The sequence below is a fragment of the Patella vulgata genome, chromosome 8 (assembly GCF_932274485.2).
Source record: "Patella vulgata chromosome 8, xgPatVulg1.2, whole genome shotgun sequence".
Classification (NCBI taxonomy): domain Eukaryota; kingdom Metazoa; phylum Mollusca; class Gastropoda; family Patellidae; genus Patella; species Patella vulgata.
In genome coordinates, this window is record NC_065886.2 from 44,285,642 (window position 1) to 44,312,041 (window position 26,400).

Genomic DNA, 26,400 nt, shown 5'->3' on the forward strand with positions numbered 1-26,400 from the left:
AAATTACCGTTATTAAAGTATATATATAAAATAATATATTTGTATTTGTCCGTTGAGTCGAAAAACATCGCATTTTAACACTTAATTGCTCGGTTTACGCAAATATACACATTAAACCCATATAAACAAGAAACTACAATTTCAGTATAACCGAAACATGGTTTAAAAACAGACATGTAAAATGTTACAAGGGGAGATTCTTTAAATTGAATAATATAGTAAATCAATTAATTAAGCCACTGGCTGATAGGGGTGTGTGCCTTGATTTGTTTCATGGTTCGAATATGGATCTTAATGCTTTTAGTAATGAAAATTATTAAAAGAATTTATAATTCGGCGACCATTACTGACACCGTGTATATTGCATACCGTACAATCACACAGAACTGATCCGATTATCTTCTTGATTGACACTCAAAATCTGCTTATTATGAAAACATTAGCCGTGTCTTGATTTTTAACAATTGAATTAGTTGGAATAATACACTTATATGTATTACATATATAAACAATCTTTGATGTACACAAAGCGAAAGTAATAGCTCGCGCGTGCTTATCGTACGAATTAATACTCGAAGCCAAAGATTAATAAGGATTAATAACTTACGCACCTTCCTCGATCTATAACACCCGTTATTCCAGATCAGTAAATATATATAAACGCACGTTTGATTATTAGATCGCAGTATAGTTTTCATCAGTCATTCAACCAAAATGTTTCTATTATATATCTATACAATTCTTGTTCTTGGAATAAGTTTCTGCCAATCAGGTAAAGTGATATTTTTTTAGACTACACGTAGTAAATGGAATGAAATGAAACGGGGATTAACGTCCTACTTTTCGGCACTGATATATTATGAATGTGCTATGAGGGAAGTTTGGCCCGGATAGCGGCACTACGGCCGGCTCTTATATGGAATTCCAAATGTGTAAGCGGGGCCTCTGTTTTTTCGTTCCACCCGAACGACTAGACACTGTCCTTGTCAGCCCCACCCCACGTCCTGCACCATAGACAAGGGGGAAACCGCGATGGAAAATTCCGGCCAGGACCAAGAAGAACCGAGTTATTAGAAATACATGTAATATACAACCAAGTACGAACTATCCAAAGCATTAGACAAAGTTGGAAGTCTTAAAAAATGGTATCCGCAAAATAGTGTAATCAGCAAAAAAAAAATGGACTATTTACCATGTATACAATGTACATGATGAACAGTGGTTATAACAGCTATAGATACGGCGAAAACAGCATCTCTTTAAACCAGAATCATATTATCTTGAACGGCATAATTTGGACAACAAAATATATCAATTTAGCTATAATCTTAATTTTATTCCCGAAGCAATGGTAACGAGCCATTTACAGATAACATCATTGGTTCAGGTATATATTACCATTCAGCATTCTTAAAATAACCCAAGAGCGATACTAATTACTTTATATCATGTTGTATATTATATTTGTAGGATTTATAAAATGTGGTAACGATGTTAAAGTTATAGTTACAACAGATATACAGAACCTTACCACACCTCGATATCCACATAATTATCCAAGGTATATCTATACAGTTACAGGTTAAGTTGGAAGACGCGTTATGTGCAGTCTTCGTCTGTTGGAAAAACGTCGTTTTAACGTGATTTGACTAACTGCAGTAGCACCATCATCGAAGTTGTTTAAAAAAATTCGAGCCAAATGCTGAATACTTAGTTTTTTCAGAATTTCATGACAGAAAAATCAATTATTATGATCACTAAATAATACAATTATATAGATAATTTGTAACTTTATAATTATTTATTTTTCCCAATCTGATTAAAACACAGATCCTATTTTGTTTCGTTTTTTATAGTTCAAAATTTCGTTTTACTTGTCTTTACTTCGCTAGGCTCTGGAAGAGTTGTTATCATTGACGAATTCGGGATGATGTGAGGGAATAGCCAATGAAACGGTATTTTACGGCGAGCTTTTGGCGTGAGCTGCACGGAACTGTGGGTAATCCACTAGAAACATAATACTGATTGGTTAAAAGCCGCTCATATGACCTCTAACGTCACCCAACAAAACAACTGGTCAGATCTTCATGTAGTGTAGGCCATCGAAAGTATAAAAAAAACGAAACGAAATATAGATCTGTATTTTAATCAGATTGTATTTTTCCAGACCAGTGTCATGTTCTTGGAAGTTGACGTCAAAAAATCCTAATTCATGTATTATTTTCCGGGTCGTGGAATTTTCTGTGACTAAGTCGATATTTTGTGTTTTTGACAGCTTTAAAATCAAAGACGGTAAGAATGAAAATAGTTAAATTATATTTTCAGCGGTGTGAGAATGATTTTCACCGCGACCAAGACTGCATGGCCTATTTTGAACATGTGTTAGAATTGACAGTCGTTTTCACCACCCAAAATAGTACGTGACTACTAAGTTTTCTACTAATATTTACTTTGTGTGATAAATTTTCAATGGACGTTGGCAACTGATATTTTAATGTTTATTCCAAAAATCTTATGAAAATAAGCAACATTGTGTTTAAATTCGTAAGTTCGGCGACCTTCGTCAATGGGTTTATGCAAATTTTGCGCCACCCCTTGGACAGCACGAAAGTCAGAACTGCATTATTCGTGAAAATCAATGACTGTCTGTCGTCCGTTGCAATCATTGTATCTCATTCTAATTAAATCCTTGCCCAATATCACCCCACCCCCACCCCTCGTCTTTCCGATACTTTCCTTTTGCTCCAGATTGTTGACCAATGAAACTTCAAGGTTGGGTGTGATTTGAACATCAAATCTATAGGCATGAAAGACAGCAGAGCTGTGGTGAGCCAGAATACATTTTAAACCAAACGGGCCTTTCCCCTGTTGGCTTCCGTCGCTCAATCTCCAGCACCTCCATTCGCATTCACAATTTTTAAATTCTTTACCTTTAAAACGTCATCAACCTCAGCCCATCCGCTTTTAATTTTTTTCTAAACTATATTTCCATAGTTATATGTTTACAGGACCGTCTCGAATATCACCAAATATATTTACATGGTGTGGTGATAAACAGAGAGGAACAGTTTTTGAAACAACACAAGATCAAGCCGTTGTTTATTTCTCAGCCGCTGACAGAGGACAACTAAACCATGGATTTCATATTCAATTTTGGGCCGTAGAAACCCGTATGTTATTTCGTTTTTGTATTCTGTATTTATTATTAGAAGATACCGGAAATAAGCCTATAAGCGATCTAAACTTAGGCAGGGAAACGCTTTCTTTTTGTTAAATTGGGTTCAAATCTGCTAATTTTATTCTCTGGTTAAACATAGTTACCTCCCCTGTATCACTGTAGCTGATTCACCCGGGCACATGGTTCATTTGACGCTCCGTCTGTATTGCAAGCCATCTAATTATTTTGCGACGATATTTTGCTGGTCTCTAAACGACCCCAATAGTAATTAACATTTTAGTGGGTTATTATCATATATATAAATTAAATTCGGTTACATCACGGCACAAAACGGTAGTCAATATAGCAATTTATGATTTAAGGTGCCAACCACTAATAATATTTAAAATTTTATAGAGAGAGAGAGCCGCGGTGGTTCAGAATTCGTGGGATTACTAAACAGGACATCCCAGGTTCGAACCCCTTGTAGGCCGAGAAAGTACCTCGGAAATTCCAGTGTGGTTTTCCATTGTCAGTAGTGCATGCAAGGGCCTGGCTAAGCGTTTAGTCTGTCGGATGGGGCGAAAAAAGTCGAGGTCCCGCGTATGCGTTTGTGTGCACGTAAAAGAATCATTGTCAATTGGAATTCGAACTAAGAGCAAGTAGTCGTGCCGCTGTCCAGCCAAAATGGCCCCATAGCACGCAGCATTGTGTATGCCCGCCTTCATATTCCCGGTTGGACGTTAAACCCCATTTCATTTGAATTTTAGATCAGGTTTTTTTTTTCAGACAAACTGATAGAACGAGATGCAGAGTTCAGTATCGGCAACTATACACTTATTGTAGTGTTTGTTTTGATCTCAACATGTTTGTTTGTGTTTATAGTGTGTCTAATGATTTCTCGATGTTTGTATCATCGTAGACGTAATAACAAAGTTTCCTCTTACCCGATAAAACGGACAGAAACCAAACCAAATGTGTTCAAAGCTAATGTAAATAAAGTTGAGACCAGGACCACTGCACGGAGCATTTTGGAGAACAACACATCAATATTTTACATTTCATTCTCTGACTTTGGTCAAGACACCGACGAATTTGTATAAGACTCAGAACCTCCATGTATGTGTGTATATTACGTATATAGGCTAGTTCTTTGATCATACACATACACATACATATATTTTGTTATCTTCCGAACAGAGAAAATCAGTTTATACAGAAAATGTGAAATCCAATGCTACCGAATAGCTGGACGTTTACAGGAAAAGGAAAGGAATACAGTGTCTCGTCAATACAATGTATTACACTTCGATCATTTTTTAAAAGACTAAATGCCGTTATTTGTTCTAAAATCACGTGTGAAGTGATGACGTGCGAAAATCGTATTTTGCTCAGACGTCACTGCATTCTGGACACAGAGATCCATCTGCTTCATTCTTCGAGAATAGATCTGTTTTCAAGCGGAGCTAACTGTAGACAGACAGCTTAAGTTTGGTATGACATCACCGTTTTCATTGAATTCCAGTGGTCCTTTTTTACATTCACACCAACTTGTATCCCGGTGGACATCGTTTTTTGCGTCCTGTCCGACCGACTAGACAATACTTTACCCCTGAGATGTGGGGAACAAGGCTTAAAATCCCTAGATTCTTCTCGGCCGACGCCGGGATTCAAAGTTGGAACTAGTCGAGAGTCCGGGGCCGCTACCGTTGGCACGCGGTACCGCCATAGAAGGTATACCAATGAAATTGATGTGCTGAAGTTTTTGTTAATTTACATGAATATGAATCTAAATACATTATCTTGAATAAACTGTGCCAACTACAATATGTATCGGCTTTATTGGGGGAGTGACTAAGTGTTTTTCACCGATGAAATCATTTCGAAGGTGAGGGCCTAGTCCCGGTGGTTCGAGAAATGAAACGATATGAATGTCTTCTCGTTGATACGATATTTATCGATCTTGAGACGATCTCGAGACTTATATGCCAGCATAGGCTGGAATTTTACCCTTATCAGACGCCTTCCCTCTTCTAACAATTGTGAAATTATAGTTTCCAAAGAACCTTTTTACGTGCAATGCCCACTAAATACACGGATCCCTGGGTTTTATATACATCCAAACGACTTGATAGCCACGCAGGGGTTATGTTACCACCGAAAAAGATGCAATAATGTTTAACGTCCTATATTGCTCCAACGGGGCATAACAGTGTGCTACAAATGAAATGAAATGAAATGGGGCTTAACATTCTACTGTTCTGCCGCGGCTGGGCTAATGAAGAGTGCTATGAGGGAAGTTTTTCACGACAGCGGCGCTAAGGCCGATTCTGTTCCAACGGGGCATATTAGGGTATATTCGCTAGGCCGCTACAAATGAAGTTGGGTTTTACATCCTACTGTTCTGCTTAATTCAAATTATAATCAAAGTTATATCTGTAGCCCAATTGTAATTCAAAGGTTAGGTATTTTACACCATCCGATTTCCCGCCACTTTTCATCTATAAAGCTATGCCAGATGCCCTTATGTAGGGTCAGGTTTGACAACCCAATTTGTTTAGGTGGTAACGGTAATAATTTCTTCTTATATGCAAAACGCTAAAAATTTATGGATTTCTAATCTAGGCCTAAATTTTGCAGGACTGGGGATGAAAATGAAGACGCCTAAATAGAGAACAGAAACTCCCGTGTGTCATTATAGTTAGGCCTATATATGGTTGTCGGGCGTCTTTTTTGAGACATGTATCCCAATCATCACCATTCTCCAATGCAGTCTCGTATCCAGCACCTTTCAAGTGTTAAAAAAAATGGAGACTACTCTAGCTGCTCTGGAGAAGGCCGAAACACATTCGAGAATTCGGCTAGTATTCGTTTGTTGATTTCAACGTCCTGTGTAGACCTACATGTTGACCTGTGCGTTAAATAACCCTTGACAGTTGTTGTCCAGTCAAAATTTTGTACATAACTGACTGTATGGCGTATGTCCGTATTGGCCCGGTTGGTACTGAAAAGTAGGACGTTAAACCCCACTTCATTCATCCATTAAGTCAGGACTGTTTTAACTGTACCCAGAAAGATATATACAGGGAAGTTAAATCTTCAAATTACAAATTAACTTGTTCTCATTTGATAGGGCTTTTCGTCCACTTTTTTGAGATCTCTAAATGGTATATCTATACCTGGAATATGTTATAATTATAAAATGAAATATTTATTATTTTCAAAAGGAAAATAGAATGTAGTTTTAACCCGATATGAATATTAATTTCTTCAGGAAGTATTTTGTGATTTACTGTCAAAAAATCGGCAATCTACATGAATGAAAAAAGCCTTCAAGAAAAATGGAGGTTGTTGCTGTTCTTGTTGTTTAACCTCTGCTTCCACTGAAAGTGATATCACACATCCGCAGACAAGTTGTCACATTTTCATTTTTATTATGTTAACGCACGCGCAGGGGTCTTTCCTGTTGGAGTAAACCGAAGGAGCTGGAGGAGCAGGAAAAAAACCAGTATGTTGTGAAGGGTGCCCCTATCTCCAAGCCGCATACGATCACACCACGGATCAAACCCACAACGGCAAGTCAGAGGTGGCAAGTCAGAGGATGAAGTGTGACACTAGTAGACCACTAGCCCATCCCAACCCCTATTATAATGGAAGTGTTTGCTCAATTCACTTATACTCCCACTAGAATCCATTTACTCTGGTAATAAAGTAAGTGAACAATGCAATACTTTGGAAACTAACAAATGATTTAGGTGTTCAACGAACAAGGCTTACAAGGGCCAAAAGTTTGCTTGACAACTGTAATTCTGCCAACTCTTGGTGGCATAGTAAAAGTGTACAAAAGCGCAGAAGGCTCATTCCAAATTCCAAATTCCAAATGCGAAGTTCCAAATCGGAACTTACCAATCGGATCAGGTTTTGCTTTTGACTAATCAGATAGAGTATAATAACAATATTCCAGTTCCGGTTTGCTTCGGCAGATGTGAACAGTTTAAAAGTTCCACAGATATTGAACATATAGGTCAAATCTGCCACATCGGCGACACTTATCTTCTCTGCAGCAGCCATGATGATTGTAATGTCACGTGATTATGTCGAATTTGGAATTTGGCATTTGGAATTTCGAATTTGGAATCTAGTAATTTGGAACGGGTGTTTATCTGGCCCAGGCATCAGATAGGTAAACTAGCACTAATTAGTTGTGTAAAATTACAATTTATTTAAATTCTAATTTGTTTAATTGAGGGGGGCTGCCAGTTTTCTATTTTATTGGTAAGACATGAATTTGGAATTTTGCATTTGGAATTTGGAATAAACCTTCTGGGCTTTCGGAAAAAATGTGCAAAAAGTCACACTGTGAACCCTGCAGATATAAAACTATTTCAAGATGGGTTTTCTACTGCTATTGCGAGGAGAAGAAATCTATTATGCAGCTCAAAGAACGTATATAGGCATAAAAATCAAGATAATGTACATATATATATTCATATTATATTTTATTTTAAAATTTGAATTATCATTTTTTACAATATACAAAATTACTATATTATTCTTACATGTAAAAACTTAAATATTCACAATTTAATTGGACTGGTGAAATAATTACAAAAAATATACAAAATAATGAAACAATATTTTTAATTTTCAAGCTGTAGAGTGAACAAAACAAGTTGAAAAATAAAAAAAGAATTAAATACACAAATACAGCTGTAGAGTGAACAAAACAAGTTGAAAAATAAAAAAAGAATTAAATACACAAATACAGATCTTAACTTAAAACATTGCATAGCTTGTCTTTAAAAGGCAAATACTAACTACACAATTTAAAATAAAAACACAAAATAGATATATGTACAATATCAGTTGTTTTTTTTAAAATTCAAAATCAAATACACATCTAAAGCTTTTCCCCCCATTTAATTGAAACTAAGAAAAGTGTGGGATATTTATGTTATATTTTAATTAATTTAAGCACTTAGTGTTATTTACTTTTTGTTTATTAGGTATTTGTGAAAAGACTTACGTAACTTCGAACATTGATAAACTTTTCATAGGTTATAAAAATACATTATTTGGCAAGAGCATGATATATCTGGAAATCTCTAATTTAGAGATAAAAAAAAGAAGAATGAAATATGTATATATATATATAAAGGATGATATGCATGTATAAAATATTGCATGATGAACCTCAGCAGTTAAAATTCAAAATGTCAGAGCATTTGATTTGAAAGGTGTAAATAATTTATTTATCATACATCAACTAAAGTCATTCCATACAGACACACACATTTACAGAAACTGTCTCTAACCATGATTTCTATTTAAAAACCAGAGTGTTTTAGACACTGGATGCCACTTCTCAATAATTTTTGGACTTTCAATTCTTAATAAATTAGTGAATCTATTGCATTATTTTGTATTTAGCCAATTCTTTAATTAATATTTTTTAAGATGAACAAATGTTTACATCATAATTAAATAATATGCAGTAGTCTCAATCCAGCTAGAGTCTATGAAAAAAGATATTCATGGCTTGTGAAGATGATATTAGAACACTCTGGTTCTTTGACCTTATGATCAAATTTCAATGAAAACTGATGATTTAAAGTATTCTAAAATATTATAAAAAGTACCGGTAAACAGTTCAGGAATATCAAAACTTTTTTTAAGTACAGAAAAACACTTTTTGGTTATAAATACATAAAACATTAAAGAATGTCACACATCAAGTACAAATTTGAAGTACACGATAAATATTTCTTTTTATTCTACAATGAAGTTTGCATTGTCAGTTTTTATTTAAATATTTTAAATTTTTAACAGTTTTCACACGTATTCTTCATGATCTGTTGTAATTCCACCTTCAAGAGGCTGTGTCTCTGTATCTGGCAGTAAAGCAATGTCCTTAAACACACCCACTAATTTATCAAAATTCGGCCCCCAATTTAATAACGAGTCTATATTGAATGCTCCATTAGGTCCTTTTTGGGGAAGAAAATGTTCCTCGGATGACATGAGCGTGCTCGTAAATGAATCACAGTTAGAATGCATGCCGTCGGAATTACTTCGGTTCTGCACAGGAATGTCATCAGTTTCATTATCCACTTCTGTCAACTTAGAAAATATCATTGTTTCTGGATCAAAGTCATTTCTTGTTCGATGATCGTTTTCATATTCGAATTCCGAACATGTGAATGAATCATTAGCACCGCTATCGCTCGAACTAGAATCTGGAGGTTCAAGTAAAATGCTACCGTCCCCATGTATGAGTTCAACTGGCTTCATTTTAAGTTTTCGTTTACCTTCGCTAGAAGAAGACATGGCTTCTTGTAAACTAGCAGGACTCGGTGGGCCTGGTCGAGCATTTAGTCTATTAATCTCTTCAACAGTTAATCCCTTCACATGTTTGGGTTTACCATTACGCAGGGGTTTGCTGAGATTGTTTCTTGGAACTGAAGAGTTTGTGCTGTGGCTATGATGGCTACCTAGTGAACTACGACTGCTATTATGTTGTGGATTTTGACGAATATTTAATTGAGTTATCGGACTATTTCTGTGATGAGGTCCATGAATATACACTGCTTGAGCTGAGCTCGGGCGATTTGCGCCATTGTTTAATTTGTGTGGATTTGGCCGTGAAGGCATTGATAACGCTGAACCAGTGACTGATACAGGTGATTGTCTTAAATGAGCACTGTTTTGGAAATTATGAATATTGGGACTTTCTCGTGAAAGTGCGGAGGGAGGTCGTCCAGACACTGTTAATGGACTCTCCCGAGGTCTATGAGAATTATGGGGACGCATGTGGGGATGCTGTCGATAACGAGGTCCCTCCCCACTTCTGTATTGTTTATAATGCTGCACTACATCAATGTCTGATGGCGCTATACTACTGGCATTTTCTAAATCATAATGTTCTGGCATTTCGTCGTCTGCCAATTGTATTTGTTCTAATTCTCCATTTTCTATAATCACTGTTCCATCATCTATCATTAATGGACGCGAGCCTGGACGACCAACATAATTTGAACCAATGAGATCAGGCCTAGAAGAAAGAGCCGAATTTTTGTGGTAGTTTAGCTCTTCCGTTAATTGATTTTGAAGCAATTCCTCATTTCTTGTTGCATAAATTGGCATTCCTCGTAACGTCGAATCAGTGGTGTCTCTTCCTAGAGCTCCATTTGTTTTGTTCGTCTTGGCGTCATTGCCTTTGCATGGGAACATACTTCTGCGTCGACGGAATAATATGAACACTATCAAAATCGCAATAATAAGAATCACAAAGAAAACAATCACTACAATAATTCCAGTGTCAAGTCCACCAGGGCCACCAGCCAACTGTCGGCACACAAAAGCTTCTCCACGAATATCACAAACATTTCCAGCACCACACGGATTATCTAGACACAAAGCCTTACATCCTGTCTCCACGCTTCCGTTTATAGTAATAGCGTACTTATCTGTTTTTCCATCAAATGGTAGCTTTTGTTTGTCAACACGGAACTCTGATATACAACCATCCAAACCTGAAAATCATTGAAAAAAGGTTAAAATCATGTATTGAAATCAGTAGCATTATATTTTTACTTTTGTAATGACTGCATGGATATTCAAAACAAGTTAAATCGGTTTCTCAGGTCAGAAATAAAGCTACATCTTTTTAACCCGTGTCAATCTATGCCTGATGATCCAAAGGAATGATTCTTCAATCTCCCAACAGCACTGAAGATATATTTAAGGCACATTACCAGTGATTGTAAAAAAAATTGAGCTACAAGAATAAAGTGTGTTGCTGAATTTTTAGAAAAATTTAATATGGTTATTAACTTACCAACAACTCTTTGTCCAGACGGAGGAACTACCCTTTCACCACTCAATGCCATCTCCTTCACATCCATTGATGAAAAGATAAAACCAGCTCCAAAATCTTTAGGTTCTGATCTTTGTTCATCAACACTTAAAACAAATACATTATCAATCGATGTAATGGTGATGTTGTGCCATTTGCCATCTGTTAATACAGCATCCATATCTAAAGGATCATTCACAGCTTTTGGTGGTGTCAGTACAAAACGTAATGTTCCCTTTTCAAGCTAAAAATATTTAAAAAATACAAAAAATTAGTTTACATCACAGAAATTGGGCTTTTAGTTTTTAACCAAATTTTTTACAAAAAAATTAGATTTTTACAAACAGTTTAAGACATTTTCATTATTGAGTTTAAGGTACTATGGTTTTTAAATGGAAATATTCATGACAAGATAGGCACCAATGTCTTGTTTTGTATAAATATACAGTTTTAGATAATTCAGCCAGAGTTGCAATTTTACTTCATGAAAATTATTATTGTAATTTCTGGAGATTACCCAAACCACTTACCCATAAAACACATTTGGTATCAACAGTTGTGGAATAGAATATGGCTCCATTTTCTTCAACTGTTCGAAGTCTGATGAATACCTCTGACGTCTTGGTCGCCCGTTTTTTACGTCCTGATGAATCAGCCAATAGTTGATCTCTACGATATGTTTCACGTAGTTTAAAGGTGACTTTGGCATCAGATGCAAAACCAAACGGTTCCCATTCTGTTAAAATAAAAGAACAAAATTATTTAAGATTAATCAACAATTAGAGATAATACCTTTATAAAATTACTGGTAACCATTGCCGGTGTTCAAAAATAAAACACATTGAATCAATAGAATATATTTATCCTGTGATTGTGGTAAAATATTGAAAATAAGCATCTTAGTTCCTATTTTTAAAAGGCAATGTTTGCACTGAAAATTTTTTTAAATCATACCTTGTTCACAAGTTTTTCCCATGTAACTGTCAGAACACTGACACCGAGCAGATGCCCATTCATCGATACAGCTTCCGCCATTACCACAATTAGTCGTAGTACAGGGACTATCAAATGATCTTCTGGGACAAAAGGCAGAAATTCCTTGATGTTTCGATGCCAGCTCTGTACTGAGAACATTCAGTCCGTTGACGTTAAAACTGTGCATACAGCCAATAAAATCGTGGGATAAGATGTCTCTTCCATTACTTAAGATATTTTCAATTTTACTCACACCACCAATACTCAATAATAACCCTTGTACAAAATGGTTCCTGAAGAATAAAAAAAGAATATTTTACTTTCTATATCAAATTTTCAATTTGCTTCAATAAAAATCTGAAATGAACATAAACAATAATATTATTAGACATTACTATAAACTACTGTCTAAGACAAACTGTTTTGGTATTCAAATTTGCGAGGTTATTCAAAAAATGAAGTAATTAGTCATTGAAATCCTTTAAACATAGTAACCATATCTGTTGGAACTTGCAAATTGTAATGAATGACTACAATATTTGGACAAAGTTAAAATTTTGTTTCTCAAATGAATATGTATGCATTTTGATGTAATTCTTTTAACCGTTGCAGTAGTTAAATAAAATATATCGATTTGTTTAGAATCGTCAAAGGTTGTAATTGGACAAATTCAAAACATAGGTTGACAGGTAACACAACATACGACCACAGCCAGATGTCATGAGCTACGACAACATTAAAATCTTGAGATTTATTTTCTCCAATACCCAAATATTTGACTGTCAGTTTTATGTAACAGCTGTCGAATGTACAAATACTTCAATAATATTATTATGTCTATCAGTCAGTTTAGTGGTAATAAACCTTTGAAGTAATATACCAGTAGTCAATGGACCAAGGCATGCATCAATCATAAATTAAAATTAAATTTTTGTGGGATGAATAGGTCTACTTTTAAAAATTTGAATTACAAATATGTGAATATAATATCAATCATTAATTTAGATAAGTACTTTAACAGCCATAGTATCATACATTTATTAATTTTTAAACAATATTTTAATTTCCTGATCAGCACCAATTTTTTAAAATTCTTCACAGGAGTTATTTCCCTTTAATTAATATGGCAATATCTTGAATGAATTTATTTATAACAACATTTGTCATGAATAATAAATAGAACCTCCCTACAAGGTGTGAATCATAGTATTAAGTTTCATAACTATTATAATCGATATTTGTCATAGCATTGTTCGATTTAAGTAGCCTACATTGGCTTTATTTTTATAGCTGCTAGACATACAAATTTACAACAAGAAAGCGGTGCTATCAAATTTTGCACTAAGATCGGCTAAAAGTTGATTTTGATCCAGCAAAACCCTCCCCAAGAGAAATAATTAAGCAGAATCAAGAATATCATGGGCCTTTTTTTGCTCAAGATTTTAAATTGGCTTTCTTAAACACAATCAGATTAAAACATAGATCCTATTTTGTTTTGTTAAATAACCCGCGTTCTTCTGTATCTATCTTGCCAAAATATCAACAATGAGCTGGAAAATATTGTTAAATACGATGTTGACATTGACTTTTTAATTTATGTATAAAGGAAAGAACATCCTATTACAAACAGTGTATTATCTATCTGATATTCTTCAACAATAATTATAGATATTTATCTATATTCAAATAAATACATATACAGCAGTCAACAAACTGTCTGACCCCGAGATAGGCTATAACTACCTGTCCTGTATCCTAATTAAACCTAATACAGATATCTGTGTTATTGTAGTCAAGCTTTTGTTTAAAATAAGCCTACATATCTACAGGTGATAATTATTACTTGAAACAGCTGAAGTAATAAATGAGAATATTTATAAGTTATATATAATAAAATTAAATGTTTGTAGATCAGTGACAGAATCTATAATACAATAATTTAAATAAAATGGAAGTCATTAATACAATAATTTAAATAAAATGGAAGTCATTAATACACTAATAAAATATTGCGCACTCTTATTATAAAAGTTTGTATTATTCTGTCAACATACTAAATTTATAAATTTTTTAATTAAACATACATTATGCAAGAGCTAAATCTGACAATTGCAGGTCTTTCTTTAGGCCTGAAATGTTTTCTAAATTATTATTTAGACATTAATTAACTTGTCCAGGCCATAATAAACTCTCGATGGCATCAGATTTCTCTGATATTAAATAGATTAGAACAGTTCAGCGATATTTTGATTTAAGCTAAAAATGGAGAAGCAAAAAGTACGGTTGTTGAAAATATTGCACACGCCTTGTCAAACCTTCAAAGGCTAATATCTTTGCTCGCAATAGAGTAATTTGAATGAAATTTTCAAATTATTCATTTTGCATTATCTTTTTTTGAACTATTATAGCAAGAATGACTAGCTCTTTATCTAAATCTTACATAATGTATCTTTAAGTTTTTTCATAATTACAAATTTTTTATTTACTGAAAAAAGTTTAACAGAGAAGACCAAATATAAAAGACCAAATACAAAAGACCAATTTTATATTATCAAAGCACTTTCATGTTGAAAAAGAAAAAAAAAAACACTCTAAACAAAGCAATTTTACTTTAGATCTTCAATTAAAGAAATTTCAAAACACAATTATACACTATAACGTAAATGTAGGCTTATTTATAATTACAAATTCATTTATGATATGAATAACATAGTTTTACTTTGGGAAATTATATGAACAACTACTGTAATCAAACTGTGTATACTTCAAAATGTTCCAGTCGGCTAATTTACATATTGTTCTCTCTCTGATGTTCACAAACTTCAAAAGTATACCTTTTTATAATATTTTTTGAAAAGAGTAAACAAAGCAACCTACGTCGTATGAAATGTGTTGTAATTTCATTAAAGTTTATTCATAGCAAATAATAATTGTGATTTTATTTTCTTAGTAAGGTGTTTTTCAAACAATTTTCTGCTTCACAAATTCAGCCATGTTGAAGCTGAGAAAACCTGTATTTACAATGTTCAATTAGATGTTTATTGTCTGTGACAGTTAAATGGCTTCCATCTTTAAAGTAATCATGTTCTTGAATTACCTATAATTCATTCCTTTAGGTGACAAAAAGCCTCCCAAATTTTGTCTGTCATGTCTGATACCACGCTTGACCTAGGGAATATCGTACCTACCACTGGTATATTTAAGCCAAATTACACTTTGTAACATTTTGTATTTTAGGGTATGTTTAAATGATTAGTATGTGTGTGTGTAAAATGAATACCAAGGACCTAAGATCCCAAAACAAAGATCTAATTTAATTGCTTATATACATGTATCAGTCTACCCAAACATGTCTACATAACACATTAAAAAAAATAAAGGAAATTCCTTTCTATGTTTGCATAGCTCATTGTCAAATAAACACTGCAATAAGATTCTGTTTTTCAATTTGAATTTTTTTTTATGTATTTCAATGTCAGACAATTGTCATCATGTGAGAATATGAATAAATTGAAGATCAGTGTTTAACAGAGCAATAAATAATGTGTCTTCTTTTTCTAATCGTTATTCTAAATCTGTGATGAACAATAGATCCATACAGACAAGAAAATCAATCCAAAACACTTCATGTTAGGTATGAAGCATAATGAAAAGAGTGTTGCACAGTTCAGAATATGTTTTCCCTTTCTAGAAAGAAATGAAGTTTAATGGCAAATCAGTATTGGAACATAAAAATATGGGGATGTTTATGAGACAGAGCAGATATTAAGGGACTAGTGTTTCCTTGAATTAGAAGAGACAATGTTAAACCTGGTTTCATTTCATATATAAAGAAATATATGTTGACAAGTGTTAATTGAGATTTCTCTTTCTATTAACAATGAATATGATTTACATATTTTGTCTATGGATATGGTATGTGATGTAGTAAGGAAAACCTTATAACCCACAACATAATATCACATGTTTCTACCTGCCTAAATGGTTATATGATACTTTACATCCTACAATATACAATACAAATATTTTATATAGAGAGAAAATGGGGTTAACATCCACTTGACATTAATTTTGTCAAAACCACTAGCTGTTTATCCCGCGTTGTAAAGGTAGAGCCTTTAAACTAAAAGAAGTATAACCCCAAAAAGTGGTAGTGTAATACCTCTAGTTAGGCCTATGTCACTTCTCAGCTTGAGCTGCCCTTATACTCCCAATTTCAATCCCACCACAACCCTAGTGTAGCTGTCGACCCTGAACAAACAACACTACCAAATATATCATGTATTCAACATCTATTATTTTAAACTTATGCTGTATTCATATCGGGATTAGTGGCAGAAGTTATACTCAGATTCTATTCTATATTGTGTATTTGAACATCGATTCAGTAATTCACGTTACTTGAACAACGATTCCTTAAATCACTTTAGACAGAGTACCGTTTCTAGCGAGATATGCGACACAATATTTTAACACCATAGTTTGTCTAACGCAAAATCATGTGCCATTTTGAAGCCATACCAAATAGACTATTTCTAATCCTATCAGTGTAACACAAATGTTGATTTGAACCAATTTCATTTGGGTAATATGCTTCGGATAATATCTATGTTACTTATTCATTTTTGTAATAAAAGGTGGATAAAAGGTTCCCAATTACTGCTTGTAACGGTCTGCAGCAGGAGAAAGCAGACTGAACACCCCACTTATTATTAGTTTTACACATAAGAACATAGAGTATCACTTAATCCTTCCAGTTCAATTTCATCAGGTGCCACATAGTGAAGGCAATTAACATATCTTTACTACGTTATGTCAACATACATGATATGTGTAGAACAGAGTTACCCAACTTGGATCCTATTAAATATAAGTAACTCTGATCCCTATACACTCAGTTGCCCTGTTGTATATGTCCCTTTTTTTAAAAACAAAACTACACACTTCTTGGCACAGTGTGTCTTAACTTTGCAAAACATCTAAATATCAGATTAAAGGAGTTAAATCGCTTTGATTTATTCTTGAATTGCATTGATCTGATGTGTTATTTCAACTAATGATTAATACATACAATTAAATTTTCATTTTAAATATAAGTGGATGTCAGTTTGTTTAGTAACTATAGTTTTATTTTTGGTTTCAACTGACGACAGTGGAATACAAAATTTGTCTAGTAACTTTAGTTTTTTTGGGGGGGTTTCAATTGACGACAGTGGAACACATAATAAGTAAAATCTAAACATTGGTTCTTTTTGTGAGTGCAAGACTTTAAACGTTCTGCAGACAAATACTCATATCACACAGCAAATCCAAGGTGTTTTTTTTTATTCAAATTAAAGAGTTCTAGCCATTTTAGACAGAATTCCATTTCTTATTTTCAAATTTGATGTATATTTTGTGGCAGCAGGTGTTCTCAGGGATGCATATATAAAACTATGTCCATCTTTTTTTTTGACTTTATGAATGAAATAAGTTTCTAAAAATATCTTCTTAAGAATGAAATAAATCTTATTATGAACTCTCATGTTTTTGTTGACATTGACATCTTCATACTCAAATAAAAAAAGAATAAATTTCATCAAAATCTGACAGTGAATTAATATACATACATTATTCTTTATTGCTCCTAGAAAAATTCTTACTTCCCCATTAAAGAGGCGTTATCGCAATCAACAAGATAATAAATTTGAATATCATATTTAAATCAACCTTTGACTTGTTAACTAGTGATCAAAAATCCAAGCACTGACCTACTTAGAGTAACGAATGTTTCAAAAACATTTTTTTAATTCCTTGAAAACTACTAAAAGAATTTGTGCGACTTATGCATCCCAGCAACAGCTTGGTGTCTCAAATTTTGCATACAATCCAATTTGATCATGACCGATTAATTGTATATCAAATCATCAACCTCCAAATCATCATTTCGGAAATATTTAATATGAACAGAATAGAATTCAAAGAAATTGAAATGACATGTATATTGGCTCTAGCCTATGCAGATTGCTGTTTTCTCGATCTACAGTCCGATACACTAGAGGCATTTATTCTGTTCAAAATAAGACATACAGACATGACCACTGACCAAAGAAATTGATAAAGCTGTAAATACTGAAGTCTTGAAGTTGTTAGAAAAATTCTTTAATTTCATTTTAAACTATAGTACTAATCATAATACTTCACTATATGGGTATACAGATATTAACCACAGTATGTAACAAAATGGTGATAAAGGGATTAAAAGGGCGTTAAAATTTATAGACCATACACAAATTATTATGAAGTGGACATTATTTATTTATTGTCTTTATTATCCACTGATTGTAACATAATAAATGAACATTGTGAGGACAGATACAATGGGGACCCCTTAATATATGTTTAATTTCTGGTTGATATTTTGCAGACAATTGAACTTCAGACCTTGTATGCCATTCTGGAAGTATTATGAAAATGGTGACTGATTTTTATTAACAAACCTAAAAAAATGTGTCTTATAAATAAAAAATTTAATAACTTTTTTCGCAATGTTATGGAAGACTGAAAGCGGCCATAACTAATATGAACCTGAAAACACATTCTCAGTTAATCTGGTTTAATACAAATCAATACTTTTACGTTCTATATACAACTTTTATATTCCTGTAAATCTAACACAAACTATTACATATACTGAATACATACATTATTAATTTTAAGTAGTAACCGTATGATGTAGGATCAGGTCTGACAATATGTTTTAATTATGAGCTGGACAATTCTAAATCCGATTTATCTCATTAAACTAATCTATCAATGATCATTAAGAGTATGAAGACAGGCAAAGAGACTGGTCTAGTCTTGGATAATTGATCGGATTTTAATTCCCGACCTCCTGGGATTTCTACTACAATATCATTGACAATATATAAGACTGATTTCAGTCCGATAAAGCTTGCCTTCAACATGATATTGGAACAATATTATTCAGCTATAAATGAAATGTACCAAAGCTAAAAGCAGAGGCATCGTCATTTAAGGGAAAGGCAGTTAGAGAATTTTCGAAAGAGATAATCTGAATAAATACACCAGTGGCTATAAGCCTAGGAATGGCTGTGGTGTTTTTACAAGTACCAAAATCATATTCAGACAAGTCATCATGTTTTGAAGATTGTATTCTATCTTTATTAAAAGGAACAAAAATCCATATCGGAAAGATAATGGTTATCTATTAATAAAATATCCATAACTTACCCAAAATTGAGAGCTTTAGAATCATAGCAGGAAGGATTCTGTCCAACACACTGGTTACAGGATGTGGCTCCCTCATTACAGACCACAACTTTCAATATGGCCACCTGAAGTATTCAAATTCATATTTGATTAACAAATTCGTCAGGAATTTATTATAAAGTCATCCTGTCACAAGCATCAGGAATAAAAACAAATGTTATGTTCCATTTGCAATTATAAACAAATTAAATGAAATTATGAGTTCTGCCAGATTGTCATCAAATATCAATTTTGTTATTAAACTGATTGAAATAATATGGATTAATTTCATCAAATATTTGGTTGAAATTCGAGAATAACAGCGTTTTTATTGTGAGTGACTAATAAAAACCTCAATTAATACGCTTTCGACAAACAGTATTCAATGAACCCCCTCAAAACTTGTATAAAATACAGGCCATTTTTAAACTAAGTCAAGTTGATTTAGACTTTGTTTTTCTGCAAAGTTTTTATCAATGAGGGCAATTAGTATTCGGCAACAAATCCTCTCCACGCAATGCAAGTGGTTTTCAATGAAGAGAGAATTCTAAATGAAGGTAATTCACTTTGACAATAAAAGAACGATAATAGACGAATACCCCTTGTTTTCAACTTTATTGACACAATCTAACTAGGATCCAGTCTTGTAGTTCTTAAAGGTGCACATCGCTCGAGATTATTTAACCTGCCCTTTTTTTCCCCACCAAAATATTTGAAATTTTTATGCTTTAAATTAAATCTGCATGAGTCACATGTTAATTTGAAAAACACTGGGAAATATTTTAAAACGAACTGTATAAACTTGCAAATAATGTTAAGTTTTATGGACAAATTGTTTAAATCAAACAATCATTGTTTTGCCCAATTATCACCGCATTTAGATTTTAATGGTGAGGATGGGAAAAGTTGACGTCAGGACTAACACATGACAATTCTTTATTTCTATTATTTCGATTCAACACAGGAATGTTTCAATTTAGCAGTGAAGGTATGTCATTGAGTCAAGTATGTCATTCCCCGCTTGTACATGACAAGGAGTAGTTTCGTCTGTCCAACTTTGTGGGTTTTCTCCGGGTCCTTTGGTTCCTCCCACTGCTAAAGACCCCTACATGCAAGCGTATTATTGAAATAAAATTAAACCATATGTTAGTCCTGAAATGACCTAGTTTATGTCAAGTGGATGTGAAACACTATCTCCCTCTCTTCCACAAGTTAAGGAAGGTGACCGTTTCTGTTAATGAATCAACTAATCGGCCAGTAGGACAGCTAGGACAGAGTGAGTGATCCTCCATGGGTAGCTCTTTTTGGCCTTGGCCTTCTGCATTGCAAAAAAGATACTGGACACATTTTATTTTTCCACGAAAAAACCACTGCTTTCTGTCGGAAAGGATGTTTGATGTGTATATTGTGTTCTGTTTTTCAGGAGATGGTAAATTCAAGGGACGCCCCAGATGGAACTATTTCTAGCTACTTCACTGTAATCCCACATTAGTAGTTGTATTACCCTTCAAATTAAATTCTAAAAGCATGTCTGATAATATTTGCGTACAGGAGTGTAAGCTTGTAGATGTTATTGTGTTGGTATTGACTTGACATATAGAGCAGTGCACCTGTTACCTTCACAATTTATATGTTTTACACCCAGTAGCCCTAGACCTAATAGCTTCTATGTTGTTTTCAAGAAAAAGAAAGCAAATCCTTCTTAAATATGTACAAAAACTGAACCGTTTAGGAGATGACTAGTCCCATTATTTCTTAGTTATTAGAACATCAGTATTGAAAATTCAAGCTCTGATCTAGTTACTGCAAAGTATATCGCATGAGTAGTACAGCTGCTTTAAGTATAAATTTAATACGTTTATTTTCCCACTTTAATTTGGAATTCATGTTTCATAAAATGATCAATGCTTGAACAGCTATAAATGGGATAACCCCATACTCTAATTGTGTCTTTCAGCTTACGGTTTACTAGAAGCACACAAGACTACAGTAAGTGGCCTAAAGAAACTTTTACTCAACAAATGGGGATACCTACACGAATCTTAAATATGCATGTTTTTTTTTTCTCAAATTCTGCCTTATACCTACCTGGCTGTGATAAAATGACACTAAAGTGTTGTAAGGTCAACAATGTTTTTTATTTACAATCCACAAGTCAACTGTTGTATCGTGGTTCAGTAAATATGTCTAACAATCTTAATACGCATAAAACAATAACCTGCATGTATCATTATTGTGTTTCTAAGTATCAAAACTATAAATTCTTTTGTTTTTAACAACTCAAGATAGTAGTTTCTGTTAAGTAGATAAACCCCCATGTTTCCTGGTTTCAAAGTTAAACAAGACTGGGATATTTTTTCTTTCTAAATTTCTATGTTATCCTTGTGTTCCCAGGTAAAGACAGCTATTTGAATAAATCGTGGCGAGGATTGGCCCTAGGAAACTAATCATTGAACTAAATTATTCTCTTCAACAGACTTTGCTTATCTTAAGAAATAAAAAGTTAAATTAAAAATAGATTCAAGTTCAAAAGAGGTTGTAGCTAGACAGACAGATATTTCTAAGAAAAAGGCATCAGATATTAAAGCAAGTGTTCAAGTCTACTTACGTCTCTACTAGTTTGTACATCTAGTCTGTACCATTTACCATTTGATACTTTGGTGTTGACTTGCAGCCGAGTTGGGTTCAATGTTCCTAATTTAATTGAGAAACGGACAAATCCTTCTATCACCTCAACTGCCAGAAACCCAACATCTGTCTGATCCACAATGACAGGGTTAAACAATATTAACGATTTTTCTTGAACCGTAGAAAAATAAACATGCATATCAACAGATGAATAATCCTGGATTGGTGTAAATTCTAAATAAGATCCTTCGGCAAAGCCAACACTAGATTGATTACATTTGTTACCAAAATATCCAAAGACACAATCACAGATAAAACCGTTGTCAAGGTTCCTGCAAGTACCACCATTTTGGCATGGCATGCTAGCACAATAGTAACTGGATTCACACAGGTTACCATGAAAACCAGACACACATTTACATTTAAATGAACCTTCCAAATTGACACAAGTGCCGCCATTTTGACATGGATCGTTTTTGCATTCATTCTTGTCTAGCTGACAGCTGGGACCATCCCAGCCATTTGTACAATGACACTGTTCCTTTCCATTGATAGTCTGGCAGCTTCCACCATTGTAGCAATAAGTATCACCACATGGTCCCATCGGAATCTCACAGAAATCACCAGTGTAAGATGGTGGGCATTCACAGAATGTCTTAAAGTCTGGAACAAGCGACGTCAGAATAAGATGATCTGAATCTTGAATTTGGTAATTTTCTCCCATCAGGATGTTGTATTTGCAAGTACCACCGTTTTTACACATTTCATCATAACATGGACTGTAGGAGGTCTCCTTAATCACTGCACTCGTTGATGTTTCAATGTTGTTCAGATTATTTTTCAGGAGGGTGTCCAAATTTTCCCTTGAAAGATGGCCACCAGTATTATCCATAACTGCTACATAAACCAATAAATCTGTATCCAAGCTTTGTATGCTGAACACAAGAACTGATTTGTCACTGCCAAGAAGATTCCTCATCGAATTCATAAATTTGGAATAAATATTTGTAAGAAAGTCTTTTACATTTATTTTTGATAGTCGAATGGCAACAGAGTCTTCTAACGTAGAGTTAGTAAATTTAGAAACCTGAACAGTGACATCATAGGTGACTTGCCCATTTAAGCCATCAGAACCTGAAACTGTTATTCGATAAGTTTTTGCTTGTGGATTACTGGATGCATGTAAGTCACACTTGGAAGGGATGGTGAAGCCACTACCACTCTGTATGGTGCAAGAATAATCACCGATCAGATCGTCATCAAGAGGACGAACATCAGCTATTTTACCTGATGATGGGGTCTTGTCCAAAACATTAAATAGAATTGTTAAGGGTCGTTTCTCCGGTGGACTGTCATTTACGTCTGCTACTGAAATGGTGAAGGATAAGGTTGATGTTCTTCTAGGTTGTCCATTATCTGTGACTTGAACTGGGACGACATAATGATCAACACTTTCCCGATCGATGATGGATCGTGTCTGGACTAGACCATTCTGTTGAATGTCAAAAGCTGAATTTGAAGGACTGGACAAGGCTTGGTATCGGTATGGTCCTTGGTTAGGTGCTAAGTCTGGGTCAGTTGTGTGTTGTGATAAACTGACAACTCTAGTACCATCAATATTTGTTTCAGTAAAATTAACCATCAATGTAAAAGGATCAAATATTGGACCATTATCATTTACATCTTGGAGTTCAATTCTCACTTGAGCAGTACCTGAAAATATACATACCATAGTAAGTTTTCTTTAACAGATAATAAATTTTGAAGACTGTTATAAGTGTTGTATCTCTCATGTTAAGAACTGCCATACTGAGATCATATCTATAATGAACAGATTTAACCACTGGAAAAGAATTTAAACATTCCTTTTTTTTGCAGAATGTTTATGATTTGTTTGTGTTCTTTAACCAATTAAGAAAAGAACACATTATCAGCACGTCCCACACATGAATAAAGAAAAAAAAAACTAACCTGTTTGCGGTGGTCGCCCCGAGTCAACAGCACCAACTGTTATATTATAAACTGATGTAGTCTCTCTATCTAGAACACCCTGACCAGTAGTCTTGATCAAACCCGATACACGATCTATCCAGAACCATCCACCACTGTTTCCTCCAAGAATTGTGTATGTAAATTGACGATTTTCAGGTTGAATATCATAATCAGTTGCATTCACTTTAATAATATTGGTGTCTGCTGCAGAATTTTCTGGAACCAATCCAGTGTAAACATCTTGAGAGAAGACTGGCGGGTCATTGGCATCTTCAATATCTATACGTACTTGACATTGATCTGTATCATCACCAACAACACTTCCACGATTTTTAGCCAGAACATCTAAGATGATCTCAGGTGATGATTCATAATCAGGTCTTCCATTGACAAAGATGATGCCCGTTTTTGAATTAATTCCAAACCCTCTCATGTTACTAGAGCCAATGAGGTAATAGTAAACTACTTTATCAGCACCTGCATCTTCGTCTGATGCAAGCACGTATCCAAGACTAGTGTTAACTGGTGCGGATTCACTCACATTAAATGAATACTGTTTCTGAACAAATTTAGGTTTGAACTCATTGACACTGGTGACATAGATGAAAACTTGGATGACTGATTTTAAAGTTGAAGAAGAACTTCCAGGGTTAAAGGCTGCTACATATATGGTGTAAGTTGTCTTGCTCTCATAATCCACTGATCCTTGTAAAGATATCATGCCAGTGTTTGCATTAATATCGAACATTGATCTGTCCTGACTGTTGTCTGTTATGGAATACTGAATAACAGCATTGGGAGGAGTATCAACATCAGTAGCTTTAACTTGGAATATTTCCGTTCCACGAGGAGAATTTTCAGGAACTTTCCCGCTAAGAATGTTTTCAGAAAAATAAGGTGGGTTGTCATTAACATCCTGGATACGTACTGTAAAAATCCTTGAGGTTTCCTTGTACAGAAGTCCCATATCTCGAGCCGTGATGTTCAGGCTGTGAACAAAACTTTTCTCATAATCAAGCTTCTTTGCAGTGTTGATAACTCCTGATGATTTGCCAATAGTGAAAAGCTCCTCAGGATCTCCACCATTGATCATGTATTGTACTTGTCCATTTAGTCCATCATCATTGTCAGTAGCTCTCACAGTTCCAACTCTCTGGCCAACAGTGACATCCTCTCTGAGTGCTGCTTCAAAGACTCCATTAACGAATGTAGGAGCATCATTATTAACATCAGTAACTTGTAGCAGAACAGTTGTGGATACTGACTGGGTGGGCTGACCTTTATCACGAGCTTCAACAAAAAGAGCAAAATCTCTGTTTCTTTGACCATTTACAGATGCAGCAACTGATAACTCGCCGGTTTCTCTATTGATATCAAAATAAGATGTTCCATTCCCCCCAACTAGAACATAAAATATTTCTGCATTGATTCCAAAGTCTTTAACGTCCTTAGCAACAACTCTGATGATGGGATCACCAATTCTGGCATTTTCAGGAACAGCTGAGGTGTAGCTCTTTTCTTCAAAGACAGGAGCATAATTATTTGCATCTATGATGTTAATGATGATTTGAGCTTCAGAAGACATGGCTGGAGTGCCAAAATCTGTTACTACGACATCAAGTAAATGGTGATTGGCTGATGATGGTCCATCTTCTCCATGGATAAATGTCATCGTGTTAAGAGCAGATACAGTTCCTGTTTCAGCATCCAGGTCAAAAAAAGTTGATGGTCTTTTCAACGAAAAGAAGAATTGATTATTAGGTTTGGAGATATCTCGATCTGAGGCTAACAGCTTTCCTACGGGAAAATTAGGTGGCTTTTGTTCATGGAGATCAAATCTCATTGTGCTTTGGGCAATAATTGGTGCATTATCGTTTACATCTAGAATCCTCACACTGACATAAGTTTTTACACTGAAAGATTCATCGACAGCTTGAACAATTAGAGAATAGGTATCTTTTTCTTCAGCATCCAATTTTGACCTAATTGTTAAATTTCCACTCACTCTATCAATAGCAAATTTGTTGGTTGTATTCAAAAGTTCGTAATTAGCGACAGCATTCTCGTTAATATCTTTATCTGTGGAAGTTATTTGTATTATTATACTGTTAACGCTCATGTCTTCTGGTACTGAAACTTGGAATTGGTTCGTAAATTTAGGTCGATTATCATTTATATCAAGAACGGTGACTTTCACAGTAGCAGTTGATGTTCTCTTGTTAGGTGAACCCTGAAAAAAAAATGTAACTTTATTAAATACAAAGCAATCTCCCAATGATCTAAACAAAATATTGTAATTTATTTAAGATATGGAGAAGAGCATACCATCTAGTCAACACTCACTTCTTTGACAATGCAAATTTTGTGCTTTAGTTATTTCTTTTATCTATGGTGTGGTGTGCAATGCAAATGAGGAAAAGTTTTCGGGGACAAAAATCTTTTCCATAGACTCTTTTTTTTTAAATTCTAACTTTCATGGAACTTTGACAAACACTGGCAAAAAAGGGCATACAGGAGCTTGGGGTCTACCTTAACAGCTAAT

The 26,400-nt window shown here is 34.3% G+C and overlaps 1 protein-coding gene across 1 annotated transcript in view; it reads right to left on the minus strand.

Annotated features, from left to right (window-relative positions):
- Window positions 1-7,113: 7,113 nt before the first annotated feature.
- LOC126831181 (cadherin-related tumor suppressor) overlaps window positions 7,114-26,400 on the minus strand; it is a 115,647-nt gene continuing 96,360 nt past the window's right edge. The window contains exons 11-17 of the mRNA XM_050561891.2: window positions 23,838-26,088; window positions 21,847-23,579; window positions 19,221-19,324; window positions 11,967-12,280; window positions 11,543-11,748; window positions 10,995-11,256; window positions 7,114-10,689 (exon numbers count right to left, since the gene is read on the minus strand). Of these exons, the coding sequence (XP_050417848.1) occupies window positions 8,990-10,689; window positions 10,995-11,256; window positions 11,543-11,748; window positions 11,967-12,280; window positions 19,221-19,324; window positions 21,847-23,579; window positions 23,838-26,088 (6,570 nt within the window). The 3' untranslated portion in view covers window positions 7,114-8,989. The remainder of the gene's footprint in view (window positions 10,690-10,994; window positions 11,257-11,542; window positions 11,749-11,966; window positions 12,281-19,220; window positions 19,325-21,846; window positions 23,580-23,837; window positions 26,089-26,400) is intronic.